We start from the raw sequence: 14,587 nt of genomic DNA on the forward strand, positions 1-14,587 counted from the left end.
GCTTCGTGGTTCATTACCTTAACTTCTCGAATTCTGCCCTACAGATTGACTTACAGTATTTCACTTACAAAACTAGAATCATATTAAAATAACTACGGAATTGTTATGGAAGCAATAATAAGACCTAAACATCTATAAGATGATCATTTTGTCATCTCGTAAATATTACCGCTACAAAGATAATGATTAAATATTATTCAAATATTAATTTTTTTTACGTAATTATTACATTTGCATATCTGATACAATGACATTATTGAACTTAAGCAGTAAATGTAATAAATAAAAATGCATATTTTTAAAAATGTTTTTAGTAGTTCATTACAAGAATCGTATAGCTATAATGTTATAATTTATTGTAGTAACATAATAGAAATAATTATTTTATATTTCTTTCATATAATATGTCATTTGTAGAACGCTTGTATGAAATAAATACGTAATACCTAACAAATGCTCGAAAAAATGAAAAACGAAAGTTTCTAAAATTTATTGTCATTCAATAATTTTACGAAAATTATTTCGTTTACAAAAGTTACTTCACGTATACTAAATATTTACATTGTATAATTATTTAAACATCCAAAATTAATTTTCGTATTCTGTAAAAACCACCGACGTCAGTTCAATTACAAACTTTGTGGAGGAGAAAGGAAAACATACCTCGTGTTAAATGTAAATAAAGTATCCGATAATAAGCACTTTTACAAAGTTTAGACAATAGAAGAAATTCCACAATTGAATATTCTTTTCACCCCTAATAATCTTATAGATTCATCTGGGAGTTCGTATATCGGAATATACTCGGGAGTACTTTTTAATACCTCAATGAAGGTCGATTTTATTTCTTCCTTCGGAACCTTAACTAAAAATATGTTAAAGCTGCGCTGCCGCAAATATTTCATTTTTCGAAAAGATACAAATCCGTCCATACCACAGATCTCTCTTTCGTAGACGAAATCTTGCGAATACGTCGACTTCATACCGACCAAAACCTCTATTCCTTCGTGGTTTCGATGGCTAATTGGCAGAGCAATCGCATTCACCACACAACTTTTGGAAACCCAGAAATCAGCCATAAACAGAAAAGTTGGTTTCATTCTTGTATTTCGTTTCAACACTTCATACGTCATGGAATTTTCGGCAATTAACGAAGAATATTCAGTAGTTCTTCTCGGTTTAGCGTAAGCAGATATTATTGGTGGAAGAGTCGCGACATTTTTTTGAATTTGATATCTTCTTATGGATTTAACTTCTTTTGTCGAAATGCAAACATTGCTAATCAAGTTCAAAAGCTGTTCTTTTAACCGTGGTTCCAGCATAGAGAATCTAATCAACGGCAGGAACGGTCTTATTATTTCTCCCTTCGAAATGTCGTCGTGTGTTTTTCTCAGTTTACAAAATTTTTGCTCGACCCACTCAAGAAGAGCACGCAACAAATCAGATTCTTCTATTGTGGAAAAGACGGAGCACTTCAACAACTTGTAAATGGTACTTTCTTCACAAAGTTTGAAATCGTCTGTGTGGAAATAGTTCTTTTGGAACCAACGGAAACTTCGCCAAGAATGAAACTGCAATTGTTTTGCGTTGTGTCTGCAAGCAAAATCGTGGATGCGACAAATGTTTGTGCAGAAAATCGACTCTGTAAGATAATGGAAACACATTCTTTGCAGTTGGCTAATGAAGTAACGTTTGCCGATGAGGTACATTTCGAATCCATTATCCGCAGAAGTAAGAATAACATCTTCTTTCTCCAAAAACCTAAAACGAAACATTTACAAATTTAAATATCATAAATAATTGGCATATTTTATAGTATTTTACATTTTTTTGCGTAAAAAACAATGGCGAAAAAAATTGAACAAGAAAACTATTAAGTGTAATGTTTAAAATAGATCCGAAATTTTGAAAGGACCTTCAGTCAATATTTATAAATCCTTCGAAATATCCTCGTAGTTGGTGATGTGAGAGTATGCGAGTTGAACTTCACACCGACCAAAACCTTTATTAATCACGATTGCTAATTGGTAGCAAAATCGCATTTACGACATCGTTTGGTCATCCAATATACTAAGTAATGATTTATTAACTGTTTCGTTATTAAATAGTAAATAAATTTTACAAATAATTGCATTATTTCGACTCAATAAATTTGTTTTGTCCACTACTTTTCGGTTTTATTCCAATGCAAACCAATTAAAATAATTGCACCGAACTTTTTTAAAAAAATAATCTTTTTCTTTATACGGGTTAGTCGTATTGTTGTAAGTTAGATTTATACACCAAACACTAAGAAACGTCTGTACAATAGATTCGTACAAACCCTGCAAATTCATTCAGCATTTCCAATGTCAGAGGTAATTTCAGAATAAACTTCATTTCATTCGGACACACAATTATGAAGTTTTTCAGCAATCCTCCATTTTGTATCAATGATGTTCGTGATACGACGACACATTCTCCGTTCTCGTTGAAAATAGTCACTTCGTGAAAGTTAAATCGTTGTTTTTTGACGTTCGACATCTTATTTTGCCCCTTGAAACAATACGTGTATTAGTAGAAACTCGTACGAATAATAAAGAATATTCTCCGAATCACTTAAATTTTAGTCAACGATTTCTTTCCTGGATACTTGACACTCAAAACGAACACTTTTTCAAGTTAAGTTCACCGGAATAGAAACGGTTACGTCAATCATGTGTTAGTTTTTATGCAAATGAGTTCACTAAATAGCTGATACTGAACACTTTTGGAAAATATTAATATATATAAATATTTATTGTGCTAAATTTTGCTAATTATCTGCTTCTTTAATCATGTGAATTTCATAAGACATTTTAATAAATCAGAAAATCTTAGTTAATTAATAGGTTTGTTCCCAGTTTAATCATTGAAAGTCAGAGAATCTGCCAGGTAATGCTTACAATAATCAGTTCAAAAATTAAAAGTACGAACTCTTTGTCTAAAGTTAAGTCATAGGAAAAGATGTAGAAAGATGTCACCTGGCTAAGGTAAGTGGAGATCACCGGGTATATTTTTTATCTGTTATTTATCGATGGTTCTATTCGGTTTGACTGCAAAAAATTTTGTCTGTTTTAGAATTGGCTACTAGATGAGACTCTTATAAATTAAATAAAATGCGTAACAAACTTTTGATGTAACACAGTAACACAGTACGAATGATTGTAAGTAAACAAAAGTGTTAGTACTAATAATGTGTTCTATAGAACTTTCAATCAATAATAATTCTATCAAGTACAGATTGATCCAAATATTTTAAGTTTTCTGTTCATCTAGAGTTTACTTTCATACCTATTTTGTTTTATTTGGTTTATAAAACGTATGCCAACAAGTGACTTTATTCGTTTTGAAATTTAATACTGTATATTCATTTAGCAGCTTTTACAGAGTTTTTTTGTATATTTTATGGATACACTAAAATTCGTAACGGGAGATAATAGTAGTCGGATGTATCTCCAGTAAGGTCGGAGTTAATGTCGATTTTACTCGTTATTAGCGTTTACAATTATTTTTATAAAACTTATCTGTAATCTCAAAACTAAGCTTTTGGTCGTGTTATGATAGTTAAAAATATAAAAAGTTTTTAAAAATAAAATATGACAAAAGTTTCCAAAACTTATACTTTATTTATAGAGTAAAAGATTTTGAATTTATTTTGATGTATTTTCGAATATATGTCAAAGCTTTCTACAGTAACAAAAATTTAAATGTTTTTTTTTTTTTGTTATTTAAATTTCTTAACATAATGAATAAATTGAAAACATAATTAATGTAAATTTACTTTCTCATTTGGCTCCTACCGCCCTTTGGGTTGTAAGAGGGCCTTTCTAACCATGTCTATCGTGGTTTCGACAGGATGGTGACGACGGGGCCCGAATTTTCCGAAGAAGACCAGTTCCCTGCAAATATTCTTGGAGTGTTCGCCCTATTTCGATTCAGGGTTTTTCAAAACCATAGGTGAACAATTAATTATAAACATATAGTTTAAAAATACGTTCAGTATATCAAATTTATACGAACTATTTAAAAATCGTTTAAGGAGAAACTAAAAGTTTTTAATTAATTAAAGAGAAAATTAGAATATAAATCCACATGATTATGAACTTTCACTTTCATAATATTCGGGTAAGAGCTTTATTTTTAGGTGACGGTGTTACTATCGAGACGTTGTGCGATGGCGAACGGCCTCGCCGTCTCTACAAAATGCCACAAAAGTCCTACGACGGTAACACAACGTGGCACGATCATGCCGCCATTAAAATAAGCATGCGCCTTTCGATGTGTCGGGCCGAATGCCTCCGAGTTCGAGCCCGTGAAGAAAATGGAACGACACGAAACAAGGTCGGTGGCGATTGTAACATATATTAGACATATATAACAGTTGAGTATAACTGTGACTTCTCACAAATCAGTACCATGTTGGAAAAATCAAGCTAAACTCTTATTGGCTCCTGCAGTCGTGTGCTGACTCTTGATCGTCGTTGTGGCAAATGTAGTGGACTATAATCGTTTTTCCAACAACCACGTTTTCTTTACATGGCTATGGAGAAAATTATGATTGGCTTTTCAGCAAATTAACTTTCCCATCGTGTTCTATACGTTAAATCTACAAAATGGCACGTTTCATTTATACACGCATATTAGTGGACTTTGATCGTTCTTTCCTCGAACCTTCAATTGAAATAGTTCACATATGATTAACCCACAGATAACCGACAACACTGCAACTGTAGCCTAAATATCTTCTAATTTTATAATTAGTTGACCTTTTAAAACCAGTAAAATGTATTGACATAAAAAAGTAAACATACATCCTTTCGTTACTTTTGTTTTATTTGAATACAGTTATTAAGGTTAACTATTTCGATACATTCATGCAGTATAATGATTCATTCAACATAATGCTGCAATTTAACAGTTTTTACTTGTTCTAATATAAAATCTCTAAACTTTTATCGGTTCTGTAGTTTCTAGTAATTAATGTTATATAAAGCGTAATCGATTTTTGAAACAGTTTTTAATATATTTTCATAAACATTCTAATTTGAAATATATATATTTCTTTAGTATACTTAAATTTAAGCGATCTCCGTAACTAAGTACAATAACTTATAATTTCGTCCATAAAATAAAAAAAAATCCATTGAAACATTTATTAAATAAAAAAAGTAGGTCTTTGACAAACAGTCTCGAATTTTATCAGTTTTCTTTTGGTTACAGATGATGGAAACCAATTGTACATAACACTACATGCAGTATACCACGTTTGCCCCGATTTTTCGGTATTAAAACAAAAAAAAAATTTTTTTCTATGGTTGGGGGAAAATACTGAACTTAAGGCAGAAGGTAAAAATGTTAAAAAAAATAAATTTGGGCAAGTTTTTCGTATTGTTAGAATAATGTCTTTGTTTATCCCACCTAGACCCATGGCTTTTGGAGATAATTTATAGAGTCATTGACCTCAGAAAAAGTAAAATGTGGGTCATCCTTCAGAAGCTCACCATCATTCCTGCCTGTTCTAATTACAGAGTGCGCGAGATTGTCCTTCGCGAGGAAATCAGAAAGGCAGAAATAATCAAAAAGGTTAGAAACTGTGGCCTCAAGCTGGTAGGATTGTCAATATTGCTACTAAGAAAACTACGAGGTTTGAGTTTGTTTACACAGAGCTTATATATAAAACCCCATGGGTCTCCACCTGCACCAGCACAGAAGGACTTCCAAGAATTTAGTTTTGCTTTCTTAATGGCCTCCTTATACACTCTTTAGTAAGAATGGTACTACATATGCGATTGCTACCTCCTTTGATCATAACATCCCTGAAATACCCTGCGCAGTCTATTGTTGTTTTGGCGCATAAAAGATAAATCCGAATTCCACCATGGAGTTATCCGTTTTTTGTTCTTCCTCCTGGGAATGGAGATTTGGAGAATAGCTGACTCAATACAGGCCTTAGCCTCAGTATGTGATACAATCCCAAGTGAAGATATACTGATCCGCTGTATATTGTCCTGGAATTTGCACCAGTCAGCTGCCTTGGTATTGAAAGCATTCTTATTGTTCGCTTCTGTATCCTGTAGCTTATTGCAGTCTAAGCTATAGGTTATACACTCGTGCTCAGAGAGACAGTCAAAAACGCCTACCAGCTAATCCTGAATAATAGAGCAGAGACCTTTGGAACAGATGGTCAGATCAATCCAGGAGTGACCATTAGATTACGAAAAGGTTTAGTGGAGAGTCTGGGTCACTGATCACCAGAAGGACATAAAGCGATAAAGTCCTCCATGGCCTCATCCCTGCCATCTCTTTACTTCCCCCCAAGTAAGCGAATGCTCATTAAAGTAACTGGAAATTAAAAAACTACGATTACTGAAATAAGTTACAGCCAACTCCATGTGGTGGATGATTTCATGAATATCTGACCTACTTAAGCAATAGACGTTGAAGATGATAATGTGTAAATCAGGAAGGCAGAATTCAATACAAATGCATGTAGATGAACAAAACTTTGGGTGGGAGATAGTAGCCAAGGTAGGATTAGTAATAATGACTGTAGCCCACGGTCCTTCATCCTGACTCTGAATGATAGTGTCATCGTTGCTAAAGCAAGCTACCCTATTCTTGTGACAATAGGGCTCTTGCGCTAGAGCAATATCATTGTTGTTAATATCCTGTCAAAGCTGAGAGCTGGCAGACAACGCTCGTTCCAGATTAATCTGTACAATGCGTATTTGAAAGTTCCTATGACAAATGTCAGTATTTCTGTTAGATGCCATGACCAATTAACGCAAGGAGCTGTGTTCTTGATCGAATAAAGGCAGAACAAACTTTATCGAGCGCATTGTGATCTATTTTCTTAATATTATCTCTAATGCAGTTCACACATTTTGGAGTTTCCGTTTTCTTATCGCAATCTTTGAAGGTATGATTGCCTCTACACTGACTAAATGTACGATCGTCTGCTACACAATTCTTGGCGAAATGCACAAATTTTAGGCATATGAAACATTGATTCGATGGGAGGAAGTCTACGACACAACACCTAGTCCACTGCAGGTTCACTTTCTCTTCTATGAGGAGGAAACACGTGAGGTCCGGAGAGACCTCTGCAACTTAAGAAACGAGAGTGTACTATGCTGTCTAATTGGGAAGCACACCCTAATCTTCTCTAGAAATGCTTCTTTGGAATATATCTCGGCAACCCGGCTGTTCTGCTCATAAATGGCATCTAAGAGCTGGTCTCTCTGAATGGATTTAGTTACCGTCATAATCTTGATCAGTGGGCGTCTGTTTTTCGGAATAACCGAACGTAAACCGGAAACCTCAGAAACAGCATTACATAAAATCCCCACCTCTGCACTACACTCCAAATCAACAACAATCCCTCCTTTTTGAATACGGCGTATTCTCTGAACACCTATTTTTAAGCTGTACAGGTCGAAATTCTAGAAAGGAAGTAAAAATTGAAAAGAGGGCAAGTAGTAATTATTAAAGTGAAATTTGAAAAACAAAATGTAGATTTGTATATTTCCACTGTCGTCCCTCCGTTCGACCAACCGCTTGTCTTTACTTAATCTCTAAAATGGTGATAAAGCCGAAGCCAGATATCGAAAGCATAGCAATAGTAAATCCTGATTAACTATATATGAACTTCGGATGCAAATCGAAAGTCATGTTATTTCAGTTCGAAAGGTTTTCCCGAAAAATGTTAGATGACAGCACAACTGTATTGGTTAAGGAAATACATGATGTACGGGAGGCAAAACAATGCTAATTTCAGGTGAAGAGAATATATTTTATATTAAATAAATTAAAAATATGATTAAATTTCAGCCCGGCATTGTGTCAATGTCACAAACTTACTCGATTTTATGTACAGTACATTTCAACAGAAATTAAGGAACGAAGAATGTGGTTATCGTTGATCCAATCGTTGACCTGTGGAACTTATCTTGTACATTCAGAGAAAATAAGTTTCCGTTGACATATAAAATCGCTATATCTGATCTTTTTCCGGGCAAAAACAGGAAGTTGTGTCCTTCTAACTTTTAACTCTTGAATCAGATGTAAATTCGGTCGTGAATGATCTAGATCAGGTAAGAATATTTTCAAGTGCATAATATTTAGGTAGAAAATAATCGTGTTGCACGGTATAAATAATCTTCATTATTTCACTTCTCATTATTGATTTATTTCAAGTTCATTATTGCACTTATCGTTTTCGATATTAAAGTATAAAATTAATATATGATTACTCAGTTTTAATTTGTAAGACTCTGACTGCTGCAGTCGCCTTATGGAAAGTAATAATGAAATATTTTTGTTGCTTGATATTTCCTTTCATTTTGATTAGAGATTTAGAAAAAAAAATGTCTTTAATTGGGCTACAATTTGAAAAATTATTATACCTATAAATTCCCGCTCTCTTAATGTTCGTTAGTATATCTGTTCTTTAATCTAGAGAACAGAGTAAGATACATGAAAGACGACACCACATGTGAAAAGCTTGTGGCAGACGGCCCCAATTAACTATAATATATACACACTTTCGGTGTAAACCGAAATTCAGATTATTATTTCAATTCGAACATTTTTTTCTGAAAGCAGTTAGATAGATGATCTGCCGACTCTTTTCGTAATTAATTATCTCCAATTCAATTTTTTAAAAAATAAACAAATTAATTTTCTATTATTTAATATTTAATTTTTAAATAAAATTAATATAAATATTAGAATAGCTGTAAATCACTTTTTTCAAAAATATTCAATTGCACACAGCATGATTACGTTAAGGTCTTCGCTAAAAAAATTGCATAATTTAATATTTTGCATAACGCACACAATATAGATTTCATATAAATTAAGTGATTTTGTAAAAAATCACATTTTCAATTGTTTTGTAGTTTAAATGATATACAGTAGAGCGTCGTTTATCCGAAACGTCGGTTATCCGAAAGAATTCCATTCGGCAAATTTAAATTTTCGCTAGTGCTGTGGCGCTGCAATCTCTGGCTATATCTTGGGCTACTCCAATATTTTTTTTGTTGATGTTTGTGTTTTAGCTGGCAGCATTGGCACTTCTGTGTGGTGTCATGCTGAATCGAACGTTATTGATACTAGATTAACTACTAAAGTATAATATTTTTTGTTTTTATATTTTTCAATATATTTATTTCGTTTGTAAAAAATAAAGAAATAATCTTTAACGATACAATAGCCACGATTATTATTTTAAAAAGTATACGTTTGGCTGAACATCGACGAAAATTCAACGCGAAGCGCCACGCAACGAAGAAAACTTTCACCATGCGATAGGTTAATATATTTTTTCGTACATAATCGGTTATCCGAAAAATATGTTATCCGAACAACCCGTCCCCAATTGATTCGGATAAACGACGCTCTACTGTATATATATGGTTCTCTGAGAGAGGTAAAGGGCTGCTATACTTTTAACACCCCTTTTCAGAGTATCGAGTAAGAGGACCCTTTTTTTCATATCCATTATAGGGGAACCTAATAGTCAAAAACGGGAAACTACACGTTAATTTTTCTTAGTTAACTAACTTCTCGACCATTTTGTATATTGGTATAGAAAACAGTGATTTCATAATCATAAGTTTTTGCATTAATTTTTATGGTTTAATGCTCGTATTAAAAAATACATAATTTTAAAAGTCGTTCAAATTTTCTGTAGTAATTTCTATGCTAAAATGTATAAGTATAATTTTTCCTCAATTCTTACCTCGTTATTTTTCCTTTTTTCCTTTATCTTCAACAATATTCTGCAACATTCAGGGGTAAGATTTACCCTCCGAATGAGGGGGTAGCCACCCCCCAAAGGGTAGCCCTCCCCCGTACGAACAATAAGGTCAAAGGAACCATACCCCTACGCGTGACCCTTCGCGAGATATAAGCCCCTGAAGTTTCGCGTACGTCATATCCGGTCATATGACATCGTTGTCAAAAGGCAGTCTAGCGCGCACGAAAATAATTTTAACGCAGTCTCGCGAACACGTTCCTTAGGTCTCTCTCTCCTCGCGTTTCCCCATTGCCGTCTGTCCCTTCCGCGCCGGCCCGCAGTTCACGTCCCCCGTCTGAAGTCATTCGTAGTCGTCATCTATTGCCTGTAAATATAACTATACATTATTATTTATTAGTCTTACCTTGGCCGGGCCGCGAACCCGGGTCTATGTTGACTGTAGTCCAAGCCTTTGTCCACTAGTCCAGCACGTCTGCTTACCAGAAACATTTCGGAAGTCATATTTGAGACAAACGAGCCCAAGGACAGCACTGCGCATGACAGCCAAATCACGTGGTCGTTCTCAGCCATAGAGATGCAGCGTCTCGCGGGCCAATGGGGCGCGCGGTCACGTGACACTCGGAACCGCCTTCCGACGCTCCGCGGGCCAATTGGGTAGCGACCGCGGGTCACGTGACACTCGTAACCGTTTCCCACGATTATATAAGCTGTACTCGCCTTCATATCCTCGAACCCAATACTGTATATGTTACAGAAACGAACATGCCTTATTCGTGTGATATTTCGGCGTCTCCCGTTATGGATCCCGCCACAATATTCAATAATATAACATCTTACAGTTTTCTTCGCTATCTTCCCACCGAAGAGGCTGCACAAAAGTTTTGCCATCTTGTGGGGCTTGTGCCTCATCCAGACCTAACTGGTTTCTTTCCGTCATGTCCTAAGTGCGGAGGTAAGCCTTTTCTCGATTCCCGCGTTTACACGAGTGCTATCTGCAGCTATCTAGGTTAATGCTACTAATGGTTCGAAAATGGCGTCGCTTCGGTTAGGTTCGTTTCGTTTTCGTTACATTAGCTACATTTTTAGCCGTCTGGACCACAAACCGTCGGAAGTACGGCCATCTTGAAACCATGGATAACAGTAACAGCTATCCTGTTTCGATATTTGACCACGCGAGTTAATAGCAGTAGTAACAGTAATATGTTAACTGCCAATATTCCAATTTACTAGTTTTTCGATATTTTTGTCGTAATCTTTAGGCACTATGCGGAAGGAACCGGCTCCATCTGACAGGTTCGGATTCGTCTACCGCTGTGAAAAAGTACAGCAGAAAAAGAAGATGAGGAGGCGGACTGGCGGCACCGTCTTCAGGGCCATGTGCACTGGTTCCCTGTCTTGCACCCACAACACCTTTTTCGAAAGGACACAGCTGACAGCCCAAGAGGTATGACATTTGAAGTCGCTCGCGAAACGTGATCGCAGAATCGGCGGTTTCTTTTTCTCTGGGTCACGTTACGCTATGCATTTCTGTAGTTTGATCGTATGGCTTGAGATGATATGTGTTTTGTTGGTTTTCTATTTTACAGGTGCTGATGCTTGTCTATTCGTGGGTCAAGCAGGAGCCGGTCACCGTCGCCGCGGAGGAATGCGGCGTGGCCCCCAAAACAGCGGTAGATTGGTACAATTACTGCCGTGAAGTTGCGGAGGTTTTCGTCTCCCACCAGCAAAACATCCAGCTCGGGGGTGAAGGCATGACCGTCGAGGTGACCATCGACCCACGTTTCTGACTTTGCCGAAATGTCTGTCTCTATATTCGTATGTTTTATTTTCAGATCGACGAGACCTTCACCCGGAGGCGAAAATACAACCGCGGCCGCGTAACTAAAGGCACCCAAATCACCATCTTCGGTGCCTATTGTCGGGAAACAAAAGAGGTGATGTACTGGCATGTAAGTAGTAGCCAAGCATTATTATTTCCTTTTATTTTTTAGTTTTTGTGGAAGTTTTGTTATAGTTTCTCGTATTCTTTCAGGTGGACAACAAGAGCCGACGGGTTCTCTGGAGCCACATGCTCAGATACATCGCCCGCGGTTCCATCATTGTTTCCGACAGCGCGGCCCAATATCGCGGTTGTACGACGATGGGCTTCTCTGAACATAAGATCGTCAATCACAGCCAGCGGGGCCCCGGGAGGTAAGGAAGATAAAGCTGTGCAATGTGTTATGTGAAAGAAATGAACAGGCGTTATTGAAAAGTGACATTTTTTTTCTATTTTCCGAGCAGATTCGTCGACGCCGATGATCCCGAGGCCCACACTCAGAACATCGAGTGCAGAAATCGCTGGCTGAAGAAGTCCATCAACTCGCTCCGCACGGACAGGAGCCTGCAGAGCTACAACTGTACAGTACGTAGGCCTACGTGTACAGGACGCGAGTCCTGTCCCAGTTGCCAACAACATCGGCAAAATTCCGGCAGTTTCTCGGGGACATCGCGGCCGTCTACCTGGGCCCCGGTCATCAGGGTCTCCAACTCCGGACGATTGGTGTGCCCGTGGATCAACATCTGCCGCCGGACGAGCCCTATTTCGATGTTCCCGTGCACGAGGGCGACGAAGAGGAACGGCAGGGGATGACGACCGCCCAGTGAGTAGTGCAGCATGTGTATAGTGCGCGTGACCAAAGGATACCTATTTGTGGATGTGAAACCTGGATTATGTGATTTTTCAGACAACATCGGGCGCAAACACCACCTTCGTCATCGACTCCCAGGACCTAGCCGAGGCGGGGACCAGCGGCCTCACCCCGTCCTCACCTACGCAACATCGGGAATAGGCTAGGCCTCGCCAGGTAGCGAAAGGATGTAGCGGGAGACGCAGGAGGAGACGCTGTTGAAGGTGAGTGTACAATCTGGTTTCAAAACGGTTTTCTATTATCCTAAGTAGTGACAGTCACCTCCGGAGAGGTAGGTCAGGTGTTTTGGACAAGCCGCGAAAGCGGCGCGTAGTACTAGCCGACCGGGCGAGCGAAACCCAGTCAGCCGATTGCAGAGACAGAGTTTACATTAAACGACGTTTACATTGGCTCTTACTTACTTCGCTATTACTCCCCTGTTTTAGGAGTCGTTCGGCCAATCGGATTATTTCTTCGTGACGTCAGAAATGGTCGAGTGAGTCTAGAAAATAGGTCAAATAACTTGTTTCTAATCGCTGTCTTGTAGACAGCGATTAGAAACAAGTTATTTGACCTATTTTCTAGACTCACTCGACCATTTCTGACGTCACGAAGAAATAATCCGATTGGCCGAACGACTCCTAAAACAGGGGAGTAATAGCGAAGTAAGTAAGAGCCAATGTAAACGTCGTTTAATGTAAACTCTGTCTCTGCAATCGGCCGAGTGTGTCGGCGAATGAGGGGCCCTAGACCCTCCCGAGGTCGAGGCGGAGCGCGGGGTCATGCGAAAAGGACCTAACTCCGATAATTAGACTGCAGTAACGTTAGAATAGGTCGATAGGCTTAGCGTTCGATAGGCTTAGTAGAAAGAGCGACGCGACTCGTCGATCCCGATCGCCGGAAATGACGTAGGGGATTCTTTACAGGGCTATATCTCGTAAAGGGTCGTGCGCAGGGGTATGGTTCCTTTGACTTTTTCGTTCGCACGGAGGGGTCTTCAATTCGGGGGGTCGCCGATCCGCTCATTCGCAAGGTAAATTGTGGCTAACATGCGGTCACGTGACCCGTAGAACAATTTTCGGAGGGCTATATCTCGCGAAGGGTCGCGCGTAGGGAGGTGGTTCATTAGACATTTATTGTTCGTACGGGAGAAGGCTACCCGTTGGGGGTGGCTACCCCCTCATTCGGAGGGTAAATCTTACCCATTCAGGCAGACCCATCTTAGATGCGACTGGTGGAAAAGAATAGAACCCGAAATATTCATGTGAAAATCTCCAACGAAAAATTTCTGTAGTTCTTTGATTGTCTGCGTGCCCCGTAATAGTTATCTTTGCGATCTGCTCATATTAATATTCATAAGATTAAACTTTCCATAATAAATTCTTAAACTTGGTCAAGTGTACCTGCATCTACATTCTAAAAATTCAAATTTATAAATTTACTAGCTTACTTGGCGTTACCCGGGATTATGAAACAAAGTTCATAATACTGTATAATAAATTATTAATTTTACGAAAATTCTGTTTAAAAAGAAAAATATCCGAGTCCTCAGAAGTAATAATTTGAATTTAATACCAGAAACAATATTTTTGTTGATTTTTTTTTCACCAGAAACAATAGTTTTCACAGTATAACCTGGAAATGTGAAGATGCTTTTAGGAAGTCTTCGGAGTACATTAATATTTGATCCGCATTGAATAGGTTGTGATGGCCGAGCTTATGACTCATTTTTAGAACATTATCAGTGTTCGGTATCATTCGTATTAATTCAGAAAAAAGTATATGTTTGGGCAGGAAGCGCGTGTATAACGGTTTTTAATTTTTTTATTGGTTTTGAGAACGAGCGGAAAAAAGACGGAAAAGATGGCGTCTACGTATTGCATGGTGTGATGATGATTTTTTATCTGTTCAACTTGTATTAGTTCAGTTTATATTAAAAGTAACTAAGAGTGTTTATGCTTCGTTGTATCATTTGTCCGGAAACAGTGCGAAGGCTCAATGACATTTCATTGGTCCGTCAATGCGGATTCTGGTGTGGTTGACGAGAGTTAAGCCTAATAGAGACATCAGCTACTTCATCCATCCACATCCAGCCGGATACTCGAAAACTTAAATATTGAGTACCGTTTATTTTTTT

The 14,587-nt window shown here is 37.6% G+C and overlaps 2 protein-coding genes across 2 annotated transcripts; one reads left to right on the forward strand and one right to left on the reverse strand.

Moving 5' to 3' along the window:
• Nucleotides 1-506: 506 nt before the first annotated feature.
• LOC111642045 lies at nucleotides 507-2,660 on the reverse strand. Its single transcript, XM_023388309.1, has 2 exons — nucleotides 2,324-2,660; nucleotides 507-1,761 (listed from the first exon to the last, which is right to left on the reverse strand). Exons 1-2 carry the CDS (start codon nucleotides 2,521-2,523, stop codon nucleotides 714-716), a joined length of 1,248 nt encoding a protein of 415 aa, XP_023244077.1. The 5' UTR covers nucleotides 2,524-2,660; the 3' UTR covers nucleotides 507-713.
• Nucleotides 2,661-10,543: 7,883 nt separating this feature from the next.
• On the forward strand, nucleotides 10,544-12,556 carry LOC111642039. The gene is made up of 8 exons (XM_023388301.1): nucleotides 10,544-10,733; nucleotides 11,041-11,225; nucleotides 11,368-11,544; nucleotides 11,614-11,730; nucleotides 11,814-11,974; nucleotides 12,065-12,185; nucleotides 12,257-12,423; nucleotides 12,508-12,556. The coding sequence occupies exons 1-8, from the start codon at nucleotides 10,544-10,546 to the stop codon at nucleotides 12,554-12,556; spliced, it is 1,167 nt and encodes a 388-aa protein (XP_023244069.1).
• Nucleotides 12,557-14,587: the final 2,031 nt, after the last annotated feature.

Source organism: Centruroides sculpturatus, unplaced genomic scaffold, assembly GCF_000671375.1.
Source record: "Centruroides sculpturatus isolate CEXI.00-Female unplaced genomic scaffold, Cexi_2.0 scaffold1466, whole genome shotgun sequence".
In the NCBI taxonomy this organism is placed as follows: Eukaryota; Metazoa; Arthropoda; class Arachnida; order Scorpiones; family Buthidae; genus Centruroides; species Centruroides sculpturatus.